Below are 23,535 nucleotides of genomic sequence, written 5' to 3'. Positions count from 1 at the left end.
CTATTAAGCAAACGGTAAACTGGTTCTACCGAAATATGCATGTAAAAGAACAATTAAAATTTAACTTTCAGCATTGTGCTGATTGCTTGTTTTAGCACAGCAAAATGTAGCGCAGTGTTCCACAGTGAACTCACTGGCCTTTTTCACAGGATCATGGCAGAGATCATCTCTTTCTGACACATGTGTGGCATCTGCTTGGCAATGCAAGAGGCGGACATGGCTCACTCAGGTTGTGCTTTTATTAACGTGCATCTTCACCAGCCTTTGAAAAGGCTACAGAGCGAGCAAGTCCCAGAGAGCAAATGGATGGGCTAAAAAAAAATCCATCCCTTAGATATTCCAGCAAAACTCAATTAGTTCATGCTAACAAACTTTTTTTTTTTTTTTTTTTTTTTTTTTTTTTTTTTTTAGCAATAAACAGCTTGCTGCAACTGTGTTACTTGTATTGGCTGAAGTGAGATGTTTTCTGTATCTACCTAAATGCGCCATTTATGTAACTGCTGGTCATGCGGTTCTGGCGGATTCCTCATATAGTCATCATCAATGAAGTAAGGTACAATCGTTACAGTGATTTAATATATGTAGTATATCAATGCCTCTGCAGGATGGGATACTGCAGGGTTACATATTTTAACTTGATCTGAGCCCTGTGCAGATAGAAGACGACCCTGGGGATGATGACAGAATTCCTTGAGTTATTCTGTAAAAAAAAAACCAAAGCAATCAATAGTGTACAAATTACTGAAAGTGTAGGAAATGATGTAGTAGTATGAATGCCAGTAGGCAATATAAACTACACGAAGGAAGTATACTTTGAAGAGAATAAAACAAGTATAGGATGCATGTAATATTTTTAAATGTGTTAAGCAATATGTTGTCTTATTTCATTTTTATGGGCTTTGTGGGATTGAGGCTTTTGGTCTAAGCAATCAGCAGTCAGCAATCAGCAGGTTAAGTGAGCAAAACAGATGTGTGAAAAGGAAAACCCATGTGCCTGTGACTCAAAGACCTGGACCCCATGTGACTGAAGATGGTTGTTTTGGGAGTTGATCCGCATACAAATGCAGGTGTAAATACACCCATGATGCATTTAAACTGGATTCAACTATCATTGTTGGGTCGACTTCAGGGGGTGGTATGAGGTGCATTTTAACGAGACGTTACACCTGTCTGAAACATACTTGACAACCAAAACCCCTCCCAACACATCATGTCACACCATGTAACTGTCCAGAATCCACCTCAAAGCAGAACTGCCGTAGTTGGCATCTTTCTCCAAAAAATATTGAAAGCTATGAGCAGATTTGCATTTTTCATGCTTTATACCAATCAGATCTCAATTTGGCTGATCAGAGATGCATTTTAATGCAAAGTATAAATACCTGCGGTTAAAATCTTACCAGCACAAACTACAAACACAATCTACATAACTGAACAGGGATTAATAGTGTCTAGGCCACTCTGGTGATAATCTGAGATCAGTGAACAGTGCAAATGGGCGACAACAAGAGAAACTCACAGTGATCCCTGCAGGAATAGCCAATGCTCAGGTACTTGTAGGTGCTGTAACAGGGGTCGGAGAAGACAGAGTTTGTGGCAGGTACCACACATTTTTTCTTGCCTTCACATCTGTGGAAAGCAAAAGTGGCACAAATGTAATAAGAACTAAAAGGGAATGAGGATCTGGACAGTAATGCTTTTAGCAAAGTGGTTTTTATTCTCCTTCTTTTAGTGTTAATTGTTATTTAATGATATCCTCCTGGATTATCTTTGCTCATTTGTATTCCCTTTGCACAAATGACAATCATGGACTAAAATGTTTAGATATTGCACTGCCAGTCTTTTGCAGATCTTCTATAAAATGTATTCTCTACAATTTTGTAGAATGTTTTTGGTCATTCTTGTATGTGCATTTTTTTTTGTGTGGTTCATTTCTCCTTCAGAAATGAATAATGCAAAAGAACTAGAGGCATACATTGATGTTTAAATTTAGTTGGACTCACCTGTTTTTAACCTCAGATAACGTGTTGTTTGCATAGCAGTCTGTTTTAGCGATCTGGTTTTTGGGTGCTCCAGCGGAACACGTGGTGAAATCAGTTCGGCCGTAGTTAGCACAGTAGACTGTTATAAAATCATCTCCTACAATTGAAGGAGTTTGGCATCATACAAACAAGATAGTGTCTACAAATCAACTGTGTGCACAACTCAGTTACAAAGAAAAGATAAACAGTGCTTATACTGTATTCTGAGTGTAAGAATTCTGGGTATGTTTGGAAACTATCTTTGAGTTTCCTTAAAATGTAACAGTTATTTAAACAATCGTAATAGTTTGGGATAAAGCCCACATCTTAACTTCCTGCCTCCTATGTAATGTCCTATACATACCCAACTTCCCCTCTGACCTCTGTGACAAACTTTGTGCAGCCAAAGTCAGATCTGGCTGTCTGACACAAAGCAGAAGCCGCCCTGAACTCCAGCTGAACTCCAAGAAGTGGGATATTGTTCCTGAATCTTATACAACTTTGAGGTATATTCTTTAGCCAAATATTGTTTAAAAGCACAGATTATATAATTTACAGATACGTTATTTATTTATTTATTTTTTAAAGAGGCTGTACAAACCACAGGTGAGCACGGCATCATCGCCTTCACACGTCACACTGGCCTCTGCAGAACACAGCAGTCAGAGCAGAAATCACTGCTTCATTCTTGTTCAGTGGGTCAAGTCAAGACAAAGTTGAATGTTTTCAGAACACATTTGCCCTAAGGTCTAGTTATAGATTAAAAAAAAAAAAAAAAAACTTCTGTAATTGATCTTTGCCAAAGGCAGATGGTGAACTAGTGTCCTTACTGTACAAATTTGTGAAACTCATTCGTACAGTACAAATAACTATAAATAGCCTGAATGCTAGTATGCTGTGTAAATTACAAAATGTATATCTTGAATAAAAAAAAAAAAAACAACACACAGTTTAAGCACAATAATAGGATGTATGCAACAATTATAAATGTTTTGTAAAATAAAAAAATGGCATAATGCAATTCAATACTTCTTATGGGATTATGGGATAATGGGTTGGTGTAAGCAATCAGATATAGGCAGGTTAAGTGCGCAAAACAGAAAGAAAAAGAATGAACAATGTGCCTTGACCCCATGACTAGAAGCATATGGACAGAGCAACTGATGATGAGGGAAGTGTTCAGGAGATAGTCAGGTAGTCACAGTTTAAATGCAGACTGTTCGCAAGGTACATGAAACTTTGACCCCATTTACACCTGGTCATTTCATACATCTTGAGTATCACTATTATCCACATAAAAATGTAGGTGTAAATTCACCCAATATGCGTTTAAAACGGATTTAAATTTAAATGCTCAGACCATTTCAGGATGTGGTCTGAGTTGACATTCAAATCCCCTCCCAACACATCACATCACGTCACACCATGCAATCATCCAGGAGGCACCTTAAAAGCAGAAATGGTGGAATGGTTGACTTTCTCTAAGAAATCTGAAAGCTATGAGCAGATTTGCTTCTTTTTTTATGTTTATAACAGTCAGATTGCAATCTATCTAATCAGAGATGCACTTTGTTGCAAAGTTTAAATGCATGTGTTTACAATCTTATCAGGAAATCTGCAGACATGATTTGCATAATTGAACAGGTATAAATGAGGTCAATGTCACTTTGGTAAAAACAAGTGGAGTCTTAAGAGCAGCGAAGAGTATAAATGGGGGATGACAAAAGGGAAACTTACTGAGTTCCACGCAGGAATAATTAATAGTAAGGTACTTGTAGGTGCCGAAACAGGGGTCAGAGAAGACAGAGTTTGTGGCAGGTACTACACAGCTGCTCTTGCCTTCACACCTGTGGAGAGAAAAACGTTGGGGAATTACAAAAAATGAACGAGGATCTTTAATGTTTATTGAAAAGTTCATTTTTTGACCTTCTATTTCCATGGTCAGTTACTATTTAATGACGTCCATTTGTGTAGCCTTTATCTTTTGACCTGATTCTAGTCAAGGACTCTAAAAGTGTAACACTGTTGCTTTTTTGCACTTTGTTCTGTACATTAAAATCTGTATTTCCTGAAATGTATAAAAGTCTTTAGTCATTCGACTACATATTTTTGGTTGTTACACTACCTTTCCAGAAATCAATACTGAAAAAGTACACTATATACTTTGGGTATACTTTGACTTATGGGTATAAATTTAGCTGGACTCACATGGATGTAACTATAGCCAGTGTGTAGGCTGCACAGCACTTGGTGTTGGTGATTTCACTGCTGGGCCGTCCATCAGAACAAGTTGTGGAATCACTTCGGCCATAGTTAACGCTTTGGATATTTAAAACACCATCTCCTATGATTGAAGTTTAGCACGACAAAAAGATGTTACTGTGTCTGCAAGCCACATATGCACAAATCATTTGCACAGAAAAAATGAACAGCGCTCAAAGATCAAGATGGTATTGAAACAATTCTGGGGACGTTTGGAAATCATCATTACCCAAGCTTCCTTAAAATGTAATAATTATCTAAGGTTTGGGATAAAGCCCACACCATAACTTCCTGTGTAACACCTTGACTCCTATGTAACTTCCTATACATACCCAACTTCCCCTCTGACCTCTGTGACAAACTTTGTGCACCCCAACCATCCCGTCACCTCTGAGCTTCTCATCTCCTGCACTTATCCGTCGGTTCTTTAGCCAAAGTGAGATTTGGCTGTCTGACACAAAGCAGAAGCCACCCTGAAGTACAGCCCCAGTGCTCAGAGTTCCTTTCCACCTCTACAGTTATACAGTTTACTCCTCAAACTGTAGTCAATTAATTAAAGGTCAGGTCTGCATTTGTAAGCATAAATTTATAGTTGGTAGTAGTGGGATATTCTCATCCTGATTACAAAAAGTACATGTATATGCGTAAAAAAAAAAAAATCCATACTCAGCTGGAGGTAGTGGGATATTGTCTGAAATATTTGAATATATAATTTAGAGAAATTCTGTAAAAATCACGTCAGTCCAACATCTAAATTATATAAAATACATGTAAGTGTAAAAAAAACCCCACCACAATTATTCAGATTTCCTTGAAAATGTCCTATCATTGGAAGAAGTGGGATATTGTTCCAGAACTTTGAGGTATGTCTAAGAAAAACAGCGCCTATACAAACCACATATCAGCACAGCATTGTCGCCTTGACATGTCACCTGGGTCTCTGTGGGACACAGACACAGTTGAAGTCACTGCTTAATTCTTGTTAAAAGTGACAAATACAGACTAAGGTTTCTAATAATGTTTAATAAAAATGATAATGTTTCTAATAATTGCTCTAGTTTGCTTTTAGCCATAACTCAAATCCTGTGGTAAATAGTCTTGTACTGGTAAGTGACTATTTGTATTTATATGTTCAGCATTATTAAATTCTAGTTCACATTTACCACCACAGTGAGAACCTTTATAGATTTTCTTGGAATTTATTAGGACTTTTCACAATTTTATCCCCCGATTTAGATATAAATGTCCAACCCCTCAAGTAACTCTCCCCTGTTACTCAACAGGTGCCAGCCAGGGAGGGTGGGGGCTGTCACATACTTCCTGCCAGACACATACAACCAATCACTGCATCCTTTCAAGCTGCAGCTCATTCAACGTCAGGGGGTGGAGAAACTCAGGGGCTAGCACTATCCACTCCCCTTCTGCTGCATGAGCTCAGAGACCCATGATTGGCCAGTGTGACTGATTGACAGGGGACAGTGAGTATGCCACCCCTCCCTCCCTAAGAACACAGCCAACATTGCTCTGTCAGGAAGTATGTGGCATCATCAGCAATCAAATCATGACCTCCTAATGACAAGGTGAACGCTTTTCAGTTGTACCAATCAGAGGGCCTTATTAGAGAATTTTCATTTTAATCGAACACAGTGGTTCAGGTGCTTGTTTTGTAATCGAAAGGTTGCCAACTCAAGCCTCACCATGGCCCTGAGCAAGACCCTTAACCCTCAATTGCTCAAGTTGCATTCAGTCATAATCGTAAGTCGCTTTGGATAAACGCATCAGCTAAATGCTGTAAATGTAAAATGAGACATTTAAGATTACCACAGCTGAGGTGATGGACACAGTAATTATGATTTAAAAAAAAATCATACACAGGTACTTGAATAGAACTGTTAAGACAATCTGGAACCCTGCCATGACAGGCTTTGTTGTATTATAAACAAAGCTAACATACAATATGCACATACGTGTACTGTAGTCTGACAATATACATAAATATAATCATACACAATCAGTATAAAAGGGGGAAAAAACAAATTTATAAAAGGGGAGAATATAGTGATGAAGGACCATGACAATGTCAACATGAGTTTAGACTGAGTTTACCTGCATAAACAAGCAAGCCGGGACCTACAGTCAGCACTGTAAGACAGAAAGAGACACTCCTTTAACTGCCCCTAAAACAGCCTAAACGAGAGCATTCAATGCAAGTCGGCCTTTCCCCCGGGTAATAAACAGATTTCCCAATTAGGGAAGCCTGCATTTTTGGCTGTACGATGACCTGCACTAAAAGGTACAATTAGTATTTCCCAGTTAGGGTTTGATTACTGTTTCTCCTGCTGAGATGCAGGAGTTATGGATTAGCATCAGAAACATGGACAGAACTTACACGTGAGTAGAGAGAGCTTCAGGATCAGCATTGTGCTTCTGGCGGTGTCAGAGATGCAGGTGAAGCTTGTCATGGAAGAATCGAGGATAAGCAAAAACTAAATCAAAATGAACTTTATTGCAAAGAATAAATCTAAGCAACAAAGCAGGTCGGTCTTGAATGACTGGCTGACTGATGCATAATCTTAAATACCCTACAAGATTCTCGGCAGGCCATGCTGCTGTACTTTCATTGGCTTAGTCTAATTTTCCTAACTCACTGTCTTTTCTGATTGGCTTGCTCTAATTTTTCTAACTCATTATAATTTTCTTTATTTGCCACTGTGTGCCCTTATCCCTTTTTTATAAGTCACTTGCCCTTGACTGACTCCTATAATCTAGTTTACTTTTTAGCTGATGAGCTTGCTAACGCAACATGGCAGACAAGACCCGCGTATCAGGTCAGACTAACCTCAGAGATGTCTCCACTTTCTTCTGTTGTGACGCTCTTAGATATGTACTGTGAGTTCAGTACCTAACAAGCAGTTTTACTGGCCTTTTCTTGGGTCTTGGAATGTGTGTACCTCATCTCTTCCTGATAGCGATAAATGCAACTCGGCACACATCTTATGCCCAAGGCCACTTGAAGTCACACACAAGCGTAGCTCAATTCAGTGTTCCCTCTTAAGTCACATTATAAGTATGCAGTATAAAAGTAGACAATATATATTCTGATTATTATTCCACAGGTTTCAGGTGTGGATGTCACTAGAGCTGACTGGTATTTGAAGACAAGACGTAAGCCAGAGCCAGAGTTTTAAACTTCACGAGGCACTACAGGAAGTGAGAGAAGTGAATGGAGCACGGAGTGACATGGGAAGATTTTGGAGTGCTGAAGATGACCAGTGCTGCAGCGTTATGAATCGCCTGCAAAAGCCTTATGACACACATGAGAAGACCCACCAGGAGTGAGTTGCAGTGTAATCAAGCCTGGAGATTACAGGAGACTGAACAAACACTGGGGGGGCCTCCCTGGAGAGGCTCAGTTCTCTAAATGAGTGAATGAGTGAAGTTTGCGACATGACCTGAGAATGACAGAGCTGCTCACCCGCAATCAAACCCAGGTTCCTTGCATTCTTTGATGGAGTGATCAATGAGAGATGACGAGATCTCTGTAAGGACCAGTTGCTCCAGGGATGTGTAGCAGCACAGTCTTAATGCAAGCTGTAAACCACCCAATTTGTTTATTAGTTTAAATTTAAGGAGAGTCCAATGGCCTGGTGGCAAGAGGCACTGAATGGTAACTGCAGATTATATCGTCCAACAGCAAGGCATTTGCATACAAACATAGACATTTGGTCACGGTAGCCTTGTTCCCAAGAGGCCTGCAGCCACTGTAAGCAGCCTGAGGCTCTGAGACACCAGGCAGTGAATAATCCTCAACATCCATCGGATGGCCCTGAAAGTCCAGGTGATGTGCGGTATGCTGCAGATGTCAGTTAGTTAACCCCCTAAATATCTCATAAGTGCTATCATGCCCTTCTCCTAATCGAGGTCCCCTTTGAATGAATTGGCATGGACCACATTAGGTGAAGTGCATGAGGGTACTGCTTTGTATTAGTCCTAGTGGCTAATGCAACGCAACGCTTAGAGGATGTGCCACTCCACAACATCTCAGGACACAGTGTTACGGAGATACTCTTTTGCGTTGTAGGTTGAAATTACTTGCAAAGTGGCAAGGACCCTTCGAAGTCACACAACAAGTAGGGGAGGTCGAGATGATGCACTCCAAATTTACCACCTCGGCTTCCTGAAACTAGAAATCCTGTTGCTCTGGCAACAGTGGTTCCTGAGAGAGATGGGACTGGAGGTTCCTAAAAACCTCAATCCCACTCAGGTCTCCTGTGGTGACCATCTCTCTCTGCCCCATCACTTCTGTAAGTCGCTCTGGATAAGAGCCCCTGCCAAGTGCTATAAATGTAATTGTAGCCCATGTCCACTTCCCACAGATCTCCTGTTGTGATGTTTAGATGTTAAATGTTTCCTATGTGAACTACTCATTCATTCTCACTAATCTAAAAACCTCTGCCAAATTAATCATTTAATGTCAGTAATCTTATGATGTATCACAAAAAAAGCAACTATGATTCAAATTAGATTATTGCTTACTTGAATTTGAAAGACATAAAACACATCCGATCTCACATTTATGTCTTGCCTTATTTCCATATCCATGATGTTTATGTTTATAATGTACCCTTTGCTTTTTCTTTACACGTACTTTGAACTTGTAAAATGTGGCAAATTCTGAAAAAGAAGATAAGCACTGGATAATGTTTGTAATGATATGCACTTGTCACAAATGGTCATTCATGCTACATCATCTTTTTTTGTCTTGGTTGTTTCCAGATTGTAGTGCTGTTATGCACAAGGAGAGGAATCTATCCTCACTGAAGTAGTAAGCATTAGTTTGTGTAGTGTTTCCTCATCTCTCTTTGTGTTTGTAGGGACTGGCACTCACCATATACTGGAACTCCTTTCCAGATGTCACACAGATTATGCCGCCTTCAAAGTGCGCAGTTAAAGACAAGGTGAGATCAATTCTTTAGTAACTGAATTATTCCACCTTTAGAGGTGAGATGAATACTTTAGGATCTCAGTAAAGTTTGTGTTGTGTGGTACCTTGTCTCTCTTTTTCTGTGTCTGCAGGGACTACCAGACCCCATATACTGGGACTCATTTCCAGTGATGGCATCCTTCTTATGCTATCTCCTGTTAGCAGATACCAGCCAGTCCAGCACTGTATGCGTTATGCTTGGTCGACTGGCCTCCAACACAAGTGTAAGTGTAAACAGTGCTTGAAAATTCAGTGTTTTTAGTATGACAATTTCCACTTTTTATCCTTTGCTTTCTCATTACACGTGGTGTTATGTCGTGTTTTATGTTGTCATTTCTGAATTCACATCTTACTTATCGTTTAGTGTTGTTTACATTATCAGCCATTTTGTAGTGTCTGAATTCTCAGTGGACAGTTTAGATTCTCTAAATAGTTCACCATATTGTTACCCATAGTGCGCCTTAAATATAATGAACAAGCAATATACACTACTTACATTTTCTACACAAGTTCCCTGCCTCTGTTGCAGGTGAGCCCAAAAGTAACGCCAAAGAATGTTAAAGGAGCAGTAAGTCATTTTTCCAATTATCTTTCTTCACATTAACAAACATATAAAGTCTGGCAGAAATGCTAGCATCTTATTTCCCAGAACCTACAAAAACATCATTCTTCAGTCATTTTATTAAGATATTCGAAAAGACACAAATAGTAGTATTGTAAATAGTAGCCGCTCAGTAGTATGCAACGGCAATACTTCGCATTACGATACTAGACAGTATAAATACACACATAGGTTAGACATGTTAAATACAAACAGCTACAGACGATAATACATAACGAGCTCAGACTGAGAGTGACGAGCTTTACGTCAACAAAAGCGTTGTCGTAACGCAAACAAGCGGAGTGACCGGCAGGAAAACAAAACGGACAACGCCGGAGCTGCCAGGAAACACGATACAGGGCGGACACTTCTACAAGGATAACTGATCTAATGATATCGTGCCAGTCTTTTATATGTGAGCGCCACGTTTCGTCTCTGGCAAAGACCATAACGATCAAAGTTTGGCCGAAGTCGCCAGTAGCGCACTTTTACTAGCTCGCTAAAACAGTGTTAACGATGGAGTAGATTACAAACTGCGCTGATACACACCCCGATCCAATCATTTCACAAGGAAGTACAGGTGTAACTGTTAAAATGAGCTGTATAATGTAGTTTGTGAAATTGCTTCCAAAATGTGTTCAGCGCCACCCGGCGGTCAGCAACTCTCCAGAACCTTTTATAAAGCAGATCGAGAAATATCTGCTGTGGGTTCGTTAATCTCTCATCCCGGTCTCGGATATCATGCAATTAGGCAGTAATTATATTCAGTCTCACCGTTTGTATAGCCTATACAAATAAGCTAATAAACGAAGCTAAAGTGAATCACACGTGCAGAATTACTGACAATTTGGTTGCTGAACTTGATTTCCTTGCAGGTGGGTTAATTATATTGCATTTGTTTTCATTGTGTTCAGTTTGTAAGTCATCTGTGGGCCATTTAGGCACAAGTGAATCAGAGCATTGAGTGATATGCTAGCTGTGAGCTAGACTTGAGGTTCGTCGCCAGAGGCTGCTGTTCATAGTTTTCTGTATTACTTATCACTAAAATATTTAAATGTTTATTTACATTTAAATATTTAGATACATTATTTACATTTTATATAAAATATAAAATGGATGATGCGGATGTTGCTAGTGTAAATGTATAAGAATATGTAAATAAGACTATTAGGAGATCATTATTTATAATCAACAAATGACTACATGATATGAATATATATTTTATTATATTGCTATTACGGAAAAACTAACATATACCATGAGATGCACTTCAGAGCGAGATATAGCTGCTGTGGGCTGGCTAGTGGACCACCTAGTTAAATGTGGCTGCTGAACCCACTGCAGTGTGGAAAATAGGAAAGCATGTGGATCCGTTGAGTGGGACCCACTGAGAAGAATACAGTACAGAATACAGTTATTAATGATTAACCCCATGCTTTTTTAACAGCACTATTTAGATTTTCATCTACACCACGACAGCTGTTCGCTAGTTACATTAGGTAGGTGTTTAACTACTGTAAATCACTCGCTAATTCATTCAGGCTAAAACATTACCAAACTGGATTGCACATGGTCAGTGTTTACTACAGTTTTAATCTAGTCACGGTCCACTCCACATGAGGGTGCTACAACATTAAACATGAGGTTTGATAAACCGTGAAAGGAGCAGTTAATTATTTTTCAACTTATTTTAGGAACATATTTAGTGGGTCCTGTGAATTTAACTGTCCTGATGAAATAATTCATTGTTACACTTTGACCCCACAAGTTCTTGTAAATGTTGAGGAAACCCAGTAAAATAACAGATGAAGATAAAGACACAGTAACTGTCTAGTCTAATGACCGCCACAGTCTTAATGTGTGCACAAACACTGTGACTCATATGTTGTTCATACCCAAAATGTCTGAATCAGCAACAAATTGCACAAATAGTTATTTATACCATGGGAAATAGGAACTAACTTGCCAATCCAGACATTCCTTTAAAAAAATCTCTCTCTCTCTATGTATATATATATATATATATATAAACAGCTCATATTTGCAAGGTTGTTTAGATGCATATCAACATGATTATTTGTTTATTAATCCAGCCTGCCATTGCTGAATCTTGGGCATATGAGGGAAACAGTGCTATAATTAATAACATGCGAATAGTTGAAATAAATACTAAATGATTACAGTGCAATGGGTGAAAAATTCATGTTAGTTTATGAAGGAGATGAATGTTTTTACTGGCACCGTGGAAACAGTAAGTGTATCAAGGTGTAAGTGTGAATGTGTGAGATTTTCTTAAAATCTTAAAAAATGAGTAACAATCTTTAAAAAAAAATCCCATAACCTCTAGCACATATTTGTCTGTAAACACATTTTGACATAATACAAAATAATATTTAATAGACCCTTCTCAAATGTATGTAAAATGTATTGATAATGTGTCAAGCCCCCCCCGCAAAAAAAACAGGTCTGAGCTTGTAGAACACAAGATACAAACTTTAATGAAACCCTTAACACAAATGCACTTTATTGTTTTTTTCCCAACTTTCTCACACTTGTTCTGTTTTAACATAGTGTTATCATAACAAATGAGACGTGACCAGGACAGCACTTACTCATGGCCTTGGCTTTGACATTTATCTTGCGGCCATAAATTGTTTTGTGCACATATTTCCAGAATTCATGGCCACATCTCAGCATCCTGGGATATCAAGGTCATCAGAAGATTAACTCTTGACCCCGGCTCAGTTCCAGTCCAGTACAGTTTGCTGTCTAAGGTGGCTTTTGTGTCATTTATTTGTATATTGTTTCTTAAATCTTTTGAGGTTGTGTGAGTTTGGGTAGTGAGGTGCCATTTCTTATGATGCCAAATCTAGGGGGGCAGAGCCCTAATGTGAATCACAAAAACCATGTCAGCAAGTTAAGGTCATGGTCATAATTTATGGTTATGATTGTGATCATATTTACCACCTTAATACCATTTTTCTGCGCACCCATGTATAAAATATGGGTGTGGAATATGATTCCTAAGTACCTAACACTCCTGCATGATCCTTATGGCAGTCAGACGCTAGGGGGCGACATGGCATTAATGGTCAGCTTGTATACAGCCGCTGTTTCTTTGCTCCTTGTCAAGCCATCTCTGTGGAGCCCTATGTCCTAACATTACTGTTGAGTCCTGATCTTATTCCTGATCTTATCTCTTATCTCATCTCATATATATATATTGGGGATTTATTTTCATACTTTTTCATTAGTTATCCAACAATGAATATAGTTGTGCATGATAGAAAAATTACATTCGTTGGGGGAGCTGGTTGCATTCACGCGGTTCTCTCTTTGTTTACTGAGGCATGAGCCCAAATAAATCAGGAGACCAAACATTTTCTGCAAGCAATTAAATTGAACAACACTTTAGACTCCATCACTAAAACAGAACTGTTCCCAACTCCACCAGTGTTTCATAAGCCACGGCACTGCATAAGCCATAACAGAGAAGCCTGCCTGCACAATGGGTCTGTATGATGCCTTTATCTTAATTCAGTTTGGTGAATTTATGGAGAACCCAAAGGTCATGGCAGGTCAAGTGTTTTATCAAGAGGAGCAGGCTCGCCCTTCCAAATGTGACCCAAACCGCCGGCTTTAGAAGCAAGTGAAAGTTGAATAAAAGGAAGCAGGTACGGAGGCCCACGTAATCTGACAATCCTTCAATATTAGATGTTTGAGTTCACAACATTAGATGTTTGAGTCTCGAGGTCATGGACACCCCTAATTGCGTCATAACACTTTGTCAGCAAACCCCGGGGGGAAGAGTGAGTTTGGGCTGGTGCTACTGAAGAGGTCTCCAGTGGTGATCCCTCACTGTCATTGACATTTGTACTAGGTCCTGGGTGCCCTTATTCTTTTTCATAAAACCAGTGTTGCCTGCCATGGTCTTTCTCTTGATGTCTCTGAAGTGAGCCATCTTCTATGCATGTTCAGGGTTAGGAGATGAGAAGGGCTCCACTGACCAGAAGTTAAGAGCTTTCCCTGCAAATGGAGACAGTCTCATGGTAGGGCTGATCCAGGGTAGAATGGGTAAAACTAAATGGATGTGGCATCTATGCATGGTTTATTTTTATTAAGATTATTACCCGTGGGTAAGTGTAACATGGCAAATAGAAGTTTGTAATTAGGGGTGGGGGGGGTGGGTAGAGATCAGATACAGAGACAATTAAAGGTTTGAAAATGTCCCGTCCATTCCTGGTGCAATTCAATGACTCAGTATCACTCTTCCGATATATAATGACTTTAGACTACTGGGAGCTAAAACAGTATTTCTGATTCTGAAAAATGTAGGTTTTTTGAGCTTTATGGATGTGTTCCAAGTGTTCAGCCATCCATTCAAAAAGGAAAAAGTGGAGCCTGGGCACGGTCTTTTCTGGACTGTCGGGCATGCTCCAAGGCCAGCGATGAGCTCACTCCCGGAGCTCCTCTTCCCCCACGTTCATCACGTCTTGCGATGCACTCCTGTTTCAAACGAGGTGGTTGACACGTCGCACTATTTTTGCGCCGATTTACGGCGGTGCTGCCCGCCTGGTGGCAACCCTCGCCTGACTTGCTAACGTTGAGGAAGGCACTCGCAGAGCACATCTGGATCCAATCACTTGGCCAGATGCAGATGATTGGGGGACACCTGAGTGGGCAGCTTCCTGCGCTATCTCTGCTGAAGCTTGAATTACACAATCTTGCAGAACTTGAATGAGACGCACAGGCAAGTGGCCCTCAGTGTGCCATTATGGTGCACACACCTCTGACAAGTCCAGAAATGTGATACGGCATTTTAAGGGTAGAGTAGGTGTGATGGATGTGACCATTTATTGATGATGGTCTGCAATCACTATTGCTATTGTAAGAGACGTGATTTTGTTTGTGTGTGTGTGTGTGTGTGTGTGTGTGTGTGTGTGCGTGCACATGCATGCTTTTGTGTTTGACTGCAGCACAGAATAAAGGAGACGTTTGATGGACGAACCCACAGCAGTGTACACTTTTGTGATCAGGTTAAATGCTGGCATACCATTGTGCAGTTAGGCATCTGAGGACCCTAGACATACACACATATACAACAGATTTTCTGCATAGGTTTGAAGCGCATTTTTTCATGCACATCCAACACAATGGCTTGGCTGCATTTCCACCTGCTGAAATGGAACATCAATGAGATCTTGAACACCATCAGTAGTTTGTTGTTCTAGAGTAGCACCTTTAAACAGCCTCAAAAATGACTTCTCAACAGGTCTGCAATTTGTGGTTTCTTTTCCTAGTCAAAAGAGGTAACATACACTTCGGCTTGAAGCAACACAGAAATAAGCCAGGCAGAAAATTGAAGGCAGACTTTTCTCTCGATCTCTCTCAAGATCTTGGGTGTTCCTTGAAATAACCATCTCCAGCCAATGTTGGCCCATCCATGTCCATAACCACCAGAACCTTCTCACCCACTCCTATAGCCTGGGATGCAGGAGAAAGCCCGGACTTCATGACACAGCACAGAACATCTGGTCAGCTCTCTCTCGTTTCAAGAAACTGTGGCCAAGTTTCAACACAGTTCTGAGAATGAGAAATAAAGCTATTTCCGTGGTGACAGGCAACAGTCATGTTTCTCATGTGGGACGTGTGGGTTTTGGTAATACATGTATATAAATGTTCGTGTATTACTACATTTGCAAATAAAGATCAGAGTATGTCTATTTTTTTCGCACATTCGTGAGGCAGTATGTGCACAGAGGACGGACATAATAAAGAACCAACATTAATATTAGATACTAAACAAAAGATTTGGGTCACACTTTGTAACGCCTCCAGTAGCAAAGGAAACCTCTATTAGATCAGGTGAATCAGATAGCGTTTGACTCCATCCCAGTTTTCATAAAATCACTCGAATTTGTATAGTGTATTTGTTCAGTGTTTTTATTTGATTGTATTCATAAAGTATTTATATTATGTTGTCCCCAACAGTACATCACTCTACATCACTGTTTGTATGTCTTACATTAGTCTGTGTTCACTATATTGCAGGCAGTCTGTCACAGGTCCTCACTGGCACTTAAATACACCAAGTGAACCCTTACAACAGTGTGGGCCTGGGCCCCTGATTTGTGGGGCCACACTACTAACAACAGAATTGGGCGCATTCATGAGTCGCGGTGTGTTAACAGATTTGTAGCGCGGCTCAGAACAGGTGGCAGTGCTATCTTACTCACAGCACAGGTGCTAATGGCTACCATAAATCTGGCCCAGTACCCCTGTACACAGGGATGAGATCAGGGGTCAGACGAGGTAAAGCACTAGACGTGAACCTCGTCAACCATTCACACAAACGAATGTTTGAGCAGCACTGTTATCTAATAGCAAGTTCAGAAAATACTTTAGAATATGAAGAGCGTTCTGTGTGTGAGTATATACACCCCCTGGACACAGGTCAGCTTTTTAAAAACATGGACACTTGTGAGAGGCAGATGCAAACATTTTAATATTAGTGTACTTAATGCTAATGCAATGCAAAAAAATGTTACATAACCATATCGACTTATTTAAGGGAAAATTTAAGGGAAAATATAAAGAATACCAGGAGATATCTGGAATATTGACTAAACACAGACTTACCCTGCAACAGAAAGCCAGGAGCCGATAGCTACATTGTAGCCCAGTACAGCGAGTGTTGGTGGGCTCTCCTCTCATAGCTGCCTGCTTCTTATCAAATGTCCCAGTCCAGCAGCAATCAGATGAAATCAGTGGAGAGAGGAAACAAAGAGGAAGAAGAAAAAGAATAAACTTCCAGGGCACAGTGGCCCCCTTCCCCTGAATGAGAGCCATTTGCATGGCGCTGTGGGTCTGCTTGTTTGTGTGTGGCAGCGTGTTTTTGTATGTGTTTCGCGTGTGTGCGTACCACTGATAAACAAAACACATCTGGGGTCACTTGCATCCAGACCCCTCGCAGCAAGCTCTCAATGCCAAAAGAAAAACGCAACTTCCTCCAGCGTTTTGGAATCCTCATGACTTTCTCTCCATGGACGAGCCAATCACACACGCGGCCTGACCGCCGAACGATATCCAGCCATAACTGAGCGAGCTAAACAAGAGATTTAACTTTAAAATGGTGGGGGGGAAAAAGCTTTAACTAGGAACAGCTGCAAGGTGTATTCAGCGGCTGATTATAATGTTAGAACGGCATTTTAAACTGATTCTTTCATTAGAGCTTTGCTCTTTTTTTGGATCAGTTTTGGAGTGCGAGGATTCCAAAACCTCCAAACACGTACGCTGACGTCAAACACCTGCTGCTTTTCAGCCCGGTGGTGACTGGGGTGAGGAGTTTAGAAGGCAGCATGCAACCACCTGTTTGATCACTGGGAGATGGAGGAAAACAAAAACACGACCCCTTCCCAGGCAAAGGTTAGTATTCCAGGGCCGGACTTGCGATCAAATACTTGGCAGGCAAAGATGTTGATGACTCTGCACTTTTTTTTGTTTTTTTTTACCTCAGCTAGTGAAAACTTCAGTTTCACACATAACAAAAAAAATTCATCATCTGCGTGAGGGCCACCAACACAGAACACACGTCCAAGAGCATGTAAACTCTCCCTGCCCTGCAGATGCCCATCAGTTTTTGCTCCATCAGAAAGTTGACTTTTTTTTTCTTTTGATGGTTGTAATCAACAAACTCTCATACTAAACCCCATTCTAGTTCCAGAGATCATCAGGTCGGGGGCCCCATGAGCCTCAATCGAGAACAACCGAGTTCCCCACAACAGCAATTTATGGAGTAAAAGAGTGGCTGATTAAAGACTATATGGCTGGCCTTTGGATGCTCCTGACTGCTTTTGGATGCAGTGTATGAAAATAGAGTAGGTCCTGAAAAGGGAAACGATAGAATTTGAGAAATGGTGGTGTCTTGGATGGCTAACATGAGATTTGAATGTGGAATTTCTATGTATGGTCCTGTTAAAAATCACTGTTAAGTTCTGGAATGAAAAACACCCACTTTCTTTTTAGGAACATCTTCAAAGAGTTGTCCCACAACTCCCAAAGTTCCACACATTTTGACAAATACAGACATGAACATGAACTTCCATACTGGCAAGGGGCACATTTTTCATAAATATCCATGTCAACTTATAGAACAACTTTCAGGACACTTATCTGGATCATACCTAAACAGGTAGAGTGGTTTCCCTGCTTCTGCCACGACTGATTCGACTCAGCTAATTACCAAGCGCATCAGGAGTAGGAGAGCAGGACACATGCATGAATGCTGGCTCCTGGCGCTATGAAGTTTAACTACAAAGCCTTCCATGTTGAACCTGTGCTAAAAACATTATGCAATGCTGCACATTGTTATGCATCCTCCCAATTAGTGTACATAGTGACCAGTGCAAAGATGCCTCAGCTGTTGCACATTTCAGGAAGCCTGTGCAGGCCCGTCATTATGCGCGACATCATCATGGGTAACATTCACATAGCGGTGCCTTCAGACATCGTGCAGGCAGGCCACTCTGCCTTGTGTGGCAAAGAGCTGCAGCATTCAGCTGCTTGTTACCGTGTCTTCCCGTGGCTGTGTGACAGCAGGCATCGCACAGGCCATTTTGAACACATTCTGCCTGGAAATAATTGCTCTGATGTCCATAATACAAGCAGAAGCCAGTCGCAAAAAAGAGAAGTATATATTTACATTAGCACGTGCCAGTCAAAAACCCATGTTTTGCCCTGTCTGTGGAAGACAAGTGGAAACCTAAGTATTTAAAAAGGAAAACGGAAAAGATAGAAACTCAAGTCAATTATAATTAAGATGAACCGAAGCATGGCAAAGAAAGATAAGTGTTTTTGGTTTTGAAAAAAGCAATTAGTTGGAAAAATAAACTTTTAAATTAAGTGTTTTTAATTGTTAAGTATTTTTCCATAGTTTAATCTTTCTTCTATTTTTCCATAGTTTAAACTTTCTTCTATCCAACTCAATATCAGTGAATGTAAATTGCAGCTGTCGTAATACATACCTCCAGAAAGACAAAAATCTAAAATGAAAATACTACAAATTATGCTCTTTCCACAGCAGCTATCAGGTTGCCTTGATTTAACTGGTACACTGACAGTGATGTCAGAATAGTAGGCGAATAACATTTTTCTATAGTCGGGCCACTGATAAACAGTAGAGCCCAGCTTTGCAACATGATTCTGAACAAATGAACCAGTGGCACCCAGCTGGGAACCTGCCTTAACACGAAGAGCGCTGTGTGGGTGGTATGACTCCTCTCCTTTCATCCCGTCCATGGTCTTCCCAGCTCGAGCATGCTCTGAATGTTGGCCGGGTCCCTGCGGGGCGAGGGAGCGAGAGAGGGGGTAAGAGCGCAGTAATGAAGGGGGGAGCCACGCGTTTAAAATGACTGTCCCGCTGGACCTCAAAAACACTTGGCGCGCACAGCAAATAAGCGCAGCGAAACCAAGAGCCGCCGCAACACTTTGCGTCAATCACGCAAAGAAAATACACAGCCAAGAAACAACAGCAGCAGGGCAGAACCGACGGGAGATGACAGCTTGTCCGCTTTTTCTCATGCCGATGCTTCTCTTTGGATCAAGATTTAAAGTGGAAGCACGTAATACTGGAACACTGTTAGAAATGGAATGATTGGACGGGTACACATAAGCACAGCGCAGAGTACACACCACTTTGATGCGGTGGTAAACGGCACTATGCCAAGTACTGTTGCTTTACAAAAACCCGCGCCTCAAACTATATGAACGTGTTGTATGAACAATGCCTCCTTTTTTGTATTCTGAACTGCAGGATTTTTTTTTTCATTGTTGGATTTTTGCTGACCAATCTGTGCTTTCAAAACCAGCTGGAAGGACCCCAGGGATTTCTGAAATAGTTTCAGAACAGTGCTGATTTCTTTCCTGGAGTCTTCACGCTGAGAAATGGAGGCTTGCTGATATTATTAAAAATATTAGATAGGAAACCAGGGAGGTCAATTTAAGACTAGATGTCTGCAGTTTCTCGCACTTTACAATTACGCCCACCATGCCATCGTTTTCCTTAGTGTCAGCAGATTCAGTTCTAAACAAAGCATCGTGACTGGCTCCATTCGGCCAAATTCCATCGCTTTTACTAAGAAATCTGCCTTGCATTAGGTGCAATCTGCACTTGGATTAGGGTGTTCTTGCAACCCCACCCAAAATTGCAGACTCCACGCTCTCTGAACTGACACTGTGATATGTCTTGGCCAGTGCTACCGTAGCAAAGGCCCCCAAAGCCCCAAAGGACCGAGTGAACTCTGAAGTCCGTCGCACAGGACGGTTATATTTAACTCAAAAAATGTATCGTGTTTCCGAGCTGCAGCTTTGAACTTCAGACAAAATCTGTTTTGGGATTTTTAAAAGCACAATAGGCAGATAACATCAATTAAAGCATGCCAGCACATTAAGAAAGATGTACAATCACAAGTAGCGGCGTTCAAAGAGAAACCTTGTGTCCAATCAAACCTTTGAATTCAACCATTGTAATAATTGACTCAACCTCTCCTACAGCATAAAGGTAACCAGCTTGTGTTTCTCTTGATTTATTTATTTAAAGGGCAGTTCTCATTCATCTAAACTTTTGTAGTGGAACCAAAAAACATAAAAGATGTGAAGTAAATGAAACTTATACAGAGTTACATTTGGCCAAACAGGCATGTTCGGCATTAAGCTGGGCGGGCCAGAGATCACTCGCAGAGGCACCTTAGCCCAGTGTGGGCCTGCGCGCATGCGTTGGGAATGGCCACCTGGCGACCTTGGCGCCCCATGACAAACGTCAACACAGCCGAATGGAGGGGCAGAAAGACGGTGCCTTCACGCACCGGCTCAGCCAGCCACTGGGAACGGTGCGAAAGGGTGTCAGCGGGTGACGCGGGCGAGTCCAGAACGGAATGCCCACCAGTGAGCCACGTGGACCGCCGCGGCAGGGTTTCGGAAGTTAAAGCCACAGGTCGAGGACATGTTGTCCCGTTCCCTCGCTCTCTCCACTCCGTCAAACATATAAACTCCGGGAACTTTCCGACGGCACGACGCAGACCCAGTGGCAGTGTTTTCTTACTGGCGAGAGAGCATTCGCCAGTTTCATGTAAACCAATTAGAGCTTTTAATTTTGCAATATTTGTGCGTTAAATCTGCATGCACTGACTTTGTTAAAGTCTTCCAAATGATGTCACTGGGGCGCCTAGTGGTAGTGGCCCAGTATAATAGAGCTGTTATGTAGTGCTGAAGAAACAGGGTGGGCAGTGTTGAAATATTGCATGAGAGGAAAAGACTGGCTGATGTAGGATTGCGTAAGTCAGATGGCAGGCATCACACTGAGGTTTTATCTTCCAGCTGAAGTGGCTCCTCTGGAGGCAGCCAGTGTGCGGGGCATGAGCGGCAGGCTACGCAGGTGCTTCAGAAACCGCTCTTTACATTTGCAACAGTATCATTGCGAGCTCTTCGGAATTCCTCCCAGAAAGCAGAGTAACAGCCACTTCAGGAGTGAGGTTACAGGTCAGTAAGCAGACTCTAACAGCCCTCTCACCTCTTCTGTGAATAGAAATAGATTTTTTTTTTTAATAAGAGAAAAGGACACGGCTATCCTTTGGCTGAAGCAAAACTGATTTTGCAAGAGTTGAAGCCGCTGTGCTACAGTGTAAAATATTACTGGTTTGGAGCTAAACGATACTCATGATTTGTACATATTAATGATTTATGAGAGCCATTTCACAAGCACAGATTCAAGGACATTTTTTTAAAGTGAATTAGACATATAAATAAATCAATCAATCAATTTCTGTCTAACCACGTTTATACTTGTTTCGGGGGGTTGAGTGATTTTCCAGTACAAGATGTTTTATGACCCCCAGCCTAAAAACCATGAACAATGAGCACTGTTATAGTGGTCCTTAGGGTCAGAACTCATGTCTTCTGTCAGTTCAAGTCCAAGAACACACGTCAAGCAATCTGGAAATGATTTTTTGAGTCTGCACACTATAAATCATAGTGAAAAATGAAAATGCTTGTTTTGGGTGATGTTCACATGATAAGTGTCACTGTCAGTTCAGTGACTACAGACTCGGCTAGAGTTGTGTGAAAATCACTAGCTTTGACGTTGAGCAACGTAAACGAGAGTAATCTCCTTGTACAGCCAGATCTCTAATCTACCAATAGACATGGCTCTGAATCCATCTATGATATGTCTAGAATTAATTGCTGTAGGGATTGCGACACTCCTAGGAAGGTCAGCCAGACGGCTTTAGGGACGCCTGCCTCATCGCCTGCCTTCTTAACCCATCCATGTTTCTTTAGGGACGCCTGCCTCATGGTCTGCCTTCTTAACCCATCCATGTTTCTTGCATGGTCTCTGTCTTTTTGCCTCTTCAGAGGTGTACTGTGTCTCTCTCCTCTAACAAAACTTCACAAGACCAGGTCACACTGGCATGTGGCTTTCACCTTTTGCTTGATTTCAGGTGTCATGAAAGCTGTTTCATGAATAAAGCCCTCAGGTCTTCTTCCCCGTTGAACGTCCCACACGAAAGCACCAGCGTTCAGTCACTACGTTGCCCAGGCAAGTGAATGGCTCTCCCATCTCGATTCCATCCCTCTCAAATCCAAGTCTTTTTTCTTTCTTTCCTTATCAGATGGGAATTATATTTGACACGGTAGTATTGCTGTGTTCTTAGGCGCTTGGGGCCAGCGCAAGTTTGCGTGCATTCTCTGGCTTCTGATTTTCCATTTGACATGCTTCATTTTATCTGGGCTAGGACACCAGTCAAAGCAGGCTTCAAATATATGGATGTCTTATGGGTTAAAGGGCAATAAAATGTCTAGACCAAAAATATAAGGCAGATGAAAAGATGTAACTGTTTTCAGTAAACTGTCCGAATGCCCAACCTACAGGAGAACACTAACTACCTACCAACCAAACTAAATAAAGCACTTAGGCTATTAGTATTAAACATACTAGTGGCCCCAAGTTTATCATCATAAAAAGAGAAAAACACATTAATAAATATATAAACAGCATCTTTGTGAACTGATTAAAAAAACTATAACTTTAACTATAACTATAACTATAACTGACTCCATGGTCAAAAATATGCTTCATGGAGTTTGAACCAGGCATTGAGTAACCTGCAAAAATGCTATGAAATGGTATAGAAATGGTTAGATATACTATATACCCACGGAGTTTATTAGGCTTTTGATATACCCTCAGTTCAATCCATGATCTCTCAGCTGACTCTGTTAAAACTCCTTAAAGACCAAACAAAAAAGACCATCTCAAACTTTCAGTTATACCTCAAGTAAGAGTGCTATCTTTCTTCTTTATGACAGGAAATAATAAATGGGAAAGTAGTGCTAGTGCTTTAACAACCTCCATGAAGTTTTAGAAAAAAGCATTTCCAGATGGGAGCCACAAAGCAAAACTGCATCAGGACTGATTCTGTCTGTCCTGTCGGTCTCTTCCGCAGGACTATGTGTGCAGACATATGTGGCCATGTACGGCGCTGTGGGTTAGACGCGAAAGCATCTCAGCTTCCTTGGAAAAAATAAACCCGGCTTTCTTGTAAACACTGTAGCTTGAGGCCCTTCTAGTCCAGATCTTTATCTGCAGTCAATCTTAAATATTTGAGTCTCCA

The 23,535-nt window shown here is 41.0% G+C and overlaps 1 protein-coding gene and 1 long non-coding RNA gene across 4 annotated transcripts in view; both read right to left on the bottom strand.

Moving 5' to 3' along the window:
• Nucleotides 1-243: 243 nt before the first annotated feature.
• LOC113578795 (L-rhamnose-binding lectin CSL3-like) lies at nt 244-16,795 on the bottom strand. Of its 2 annotated transcripts, XM_081703887.1 has the most exons (10): nt 16,508-16,795; nt 6,673-6,737; nt 6,390-6,425; nt 5,179-5,223; nt 4,230-4,365; nt 3,759-3,868; nt 2,623-2,667; nt 2,004-2,139; nt 1,520-1,629; nt 244-700 (listed from the first exon to the last, which is right to left on the bottom strand). In XM_081703887.1, coding segments are annotated over exons 2-10 (651 nt in total). In that variant the 5' UTR covers nt 6,704-6,737; nt 16,508-16,795; the 3' UTR covers nt 244-698. The 2 variants fall into 2 exon arrangements, with proteins under 2 accessions (XP_081560013.1, XP_026868056.3); XM_027012255.3 differs by lacking the exon at nt 16,508-16,795 and having other exon boundaries at nt 6,673-6,804.
• Nucleotides 16,796-19,114: 2,319 nt separating this feature from the next.
• LOC145652598 (uncharacterized) overlaps nt 19,115-23,535 on the bottom strand; it is a 43,002-nt gene continuing 38,581 nt past the window's right edge. For both annotated transcript variants that reach the window (XR_014118868.1, XR_014118869.1), the window contains exon 3: nt 19,115-19,207. This is a non-coding gene — a long non-coding RNA (uncharacterized LOC145652598). The remainder of the gene's footprint in view (nt 19,208-23,535) is intronic.

The sequence above is a fragment of the Electrophorus electricus genome, chromosome 20 (genome assembly GCF_041902795.1).
Source record: "Electrophorus electricus isolate QZ-2024a chromosome 20, ASM4190279v1, whole genome shotgun sequence".
Lineage (NCBI taxonomy): Eukaryota > Metazoa > Chordata > Actinopteri > Gymnotiformes > Gymnotidae > Electrophorus > Electrophorus electricus.
Note: the sequence above shows the minus strand (reverse complement) of the source record. Positions and strands in the feature narration are given on the sequence as shown.

Coding starts and splice junctions, on each gene's coding strand:
- LOC113578795 (XM_027012255.3), bottom strand. CDS start 6,745: ATGACAAGCTTCACCTGCATCTCTGACACCGCCAGAAGCACAATGCTG. Junction 3,869..4,229: donor CTGGCTATAGTTACATCCAT/GTGAGTCCAGCT, acceptor TTCTCTCCACAG/GTGTGAAGGCAAGAGCAGCT. Junction 2,140..2,622: donor TGATGCCGTGCTCACCTGTG/GTTTGTACAGCC, acceptor CTTCAATTGTAG/GAGATGATTTTATAACAGTC.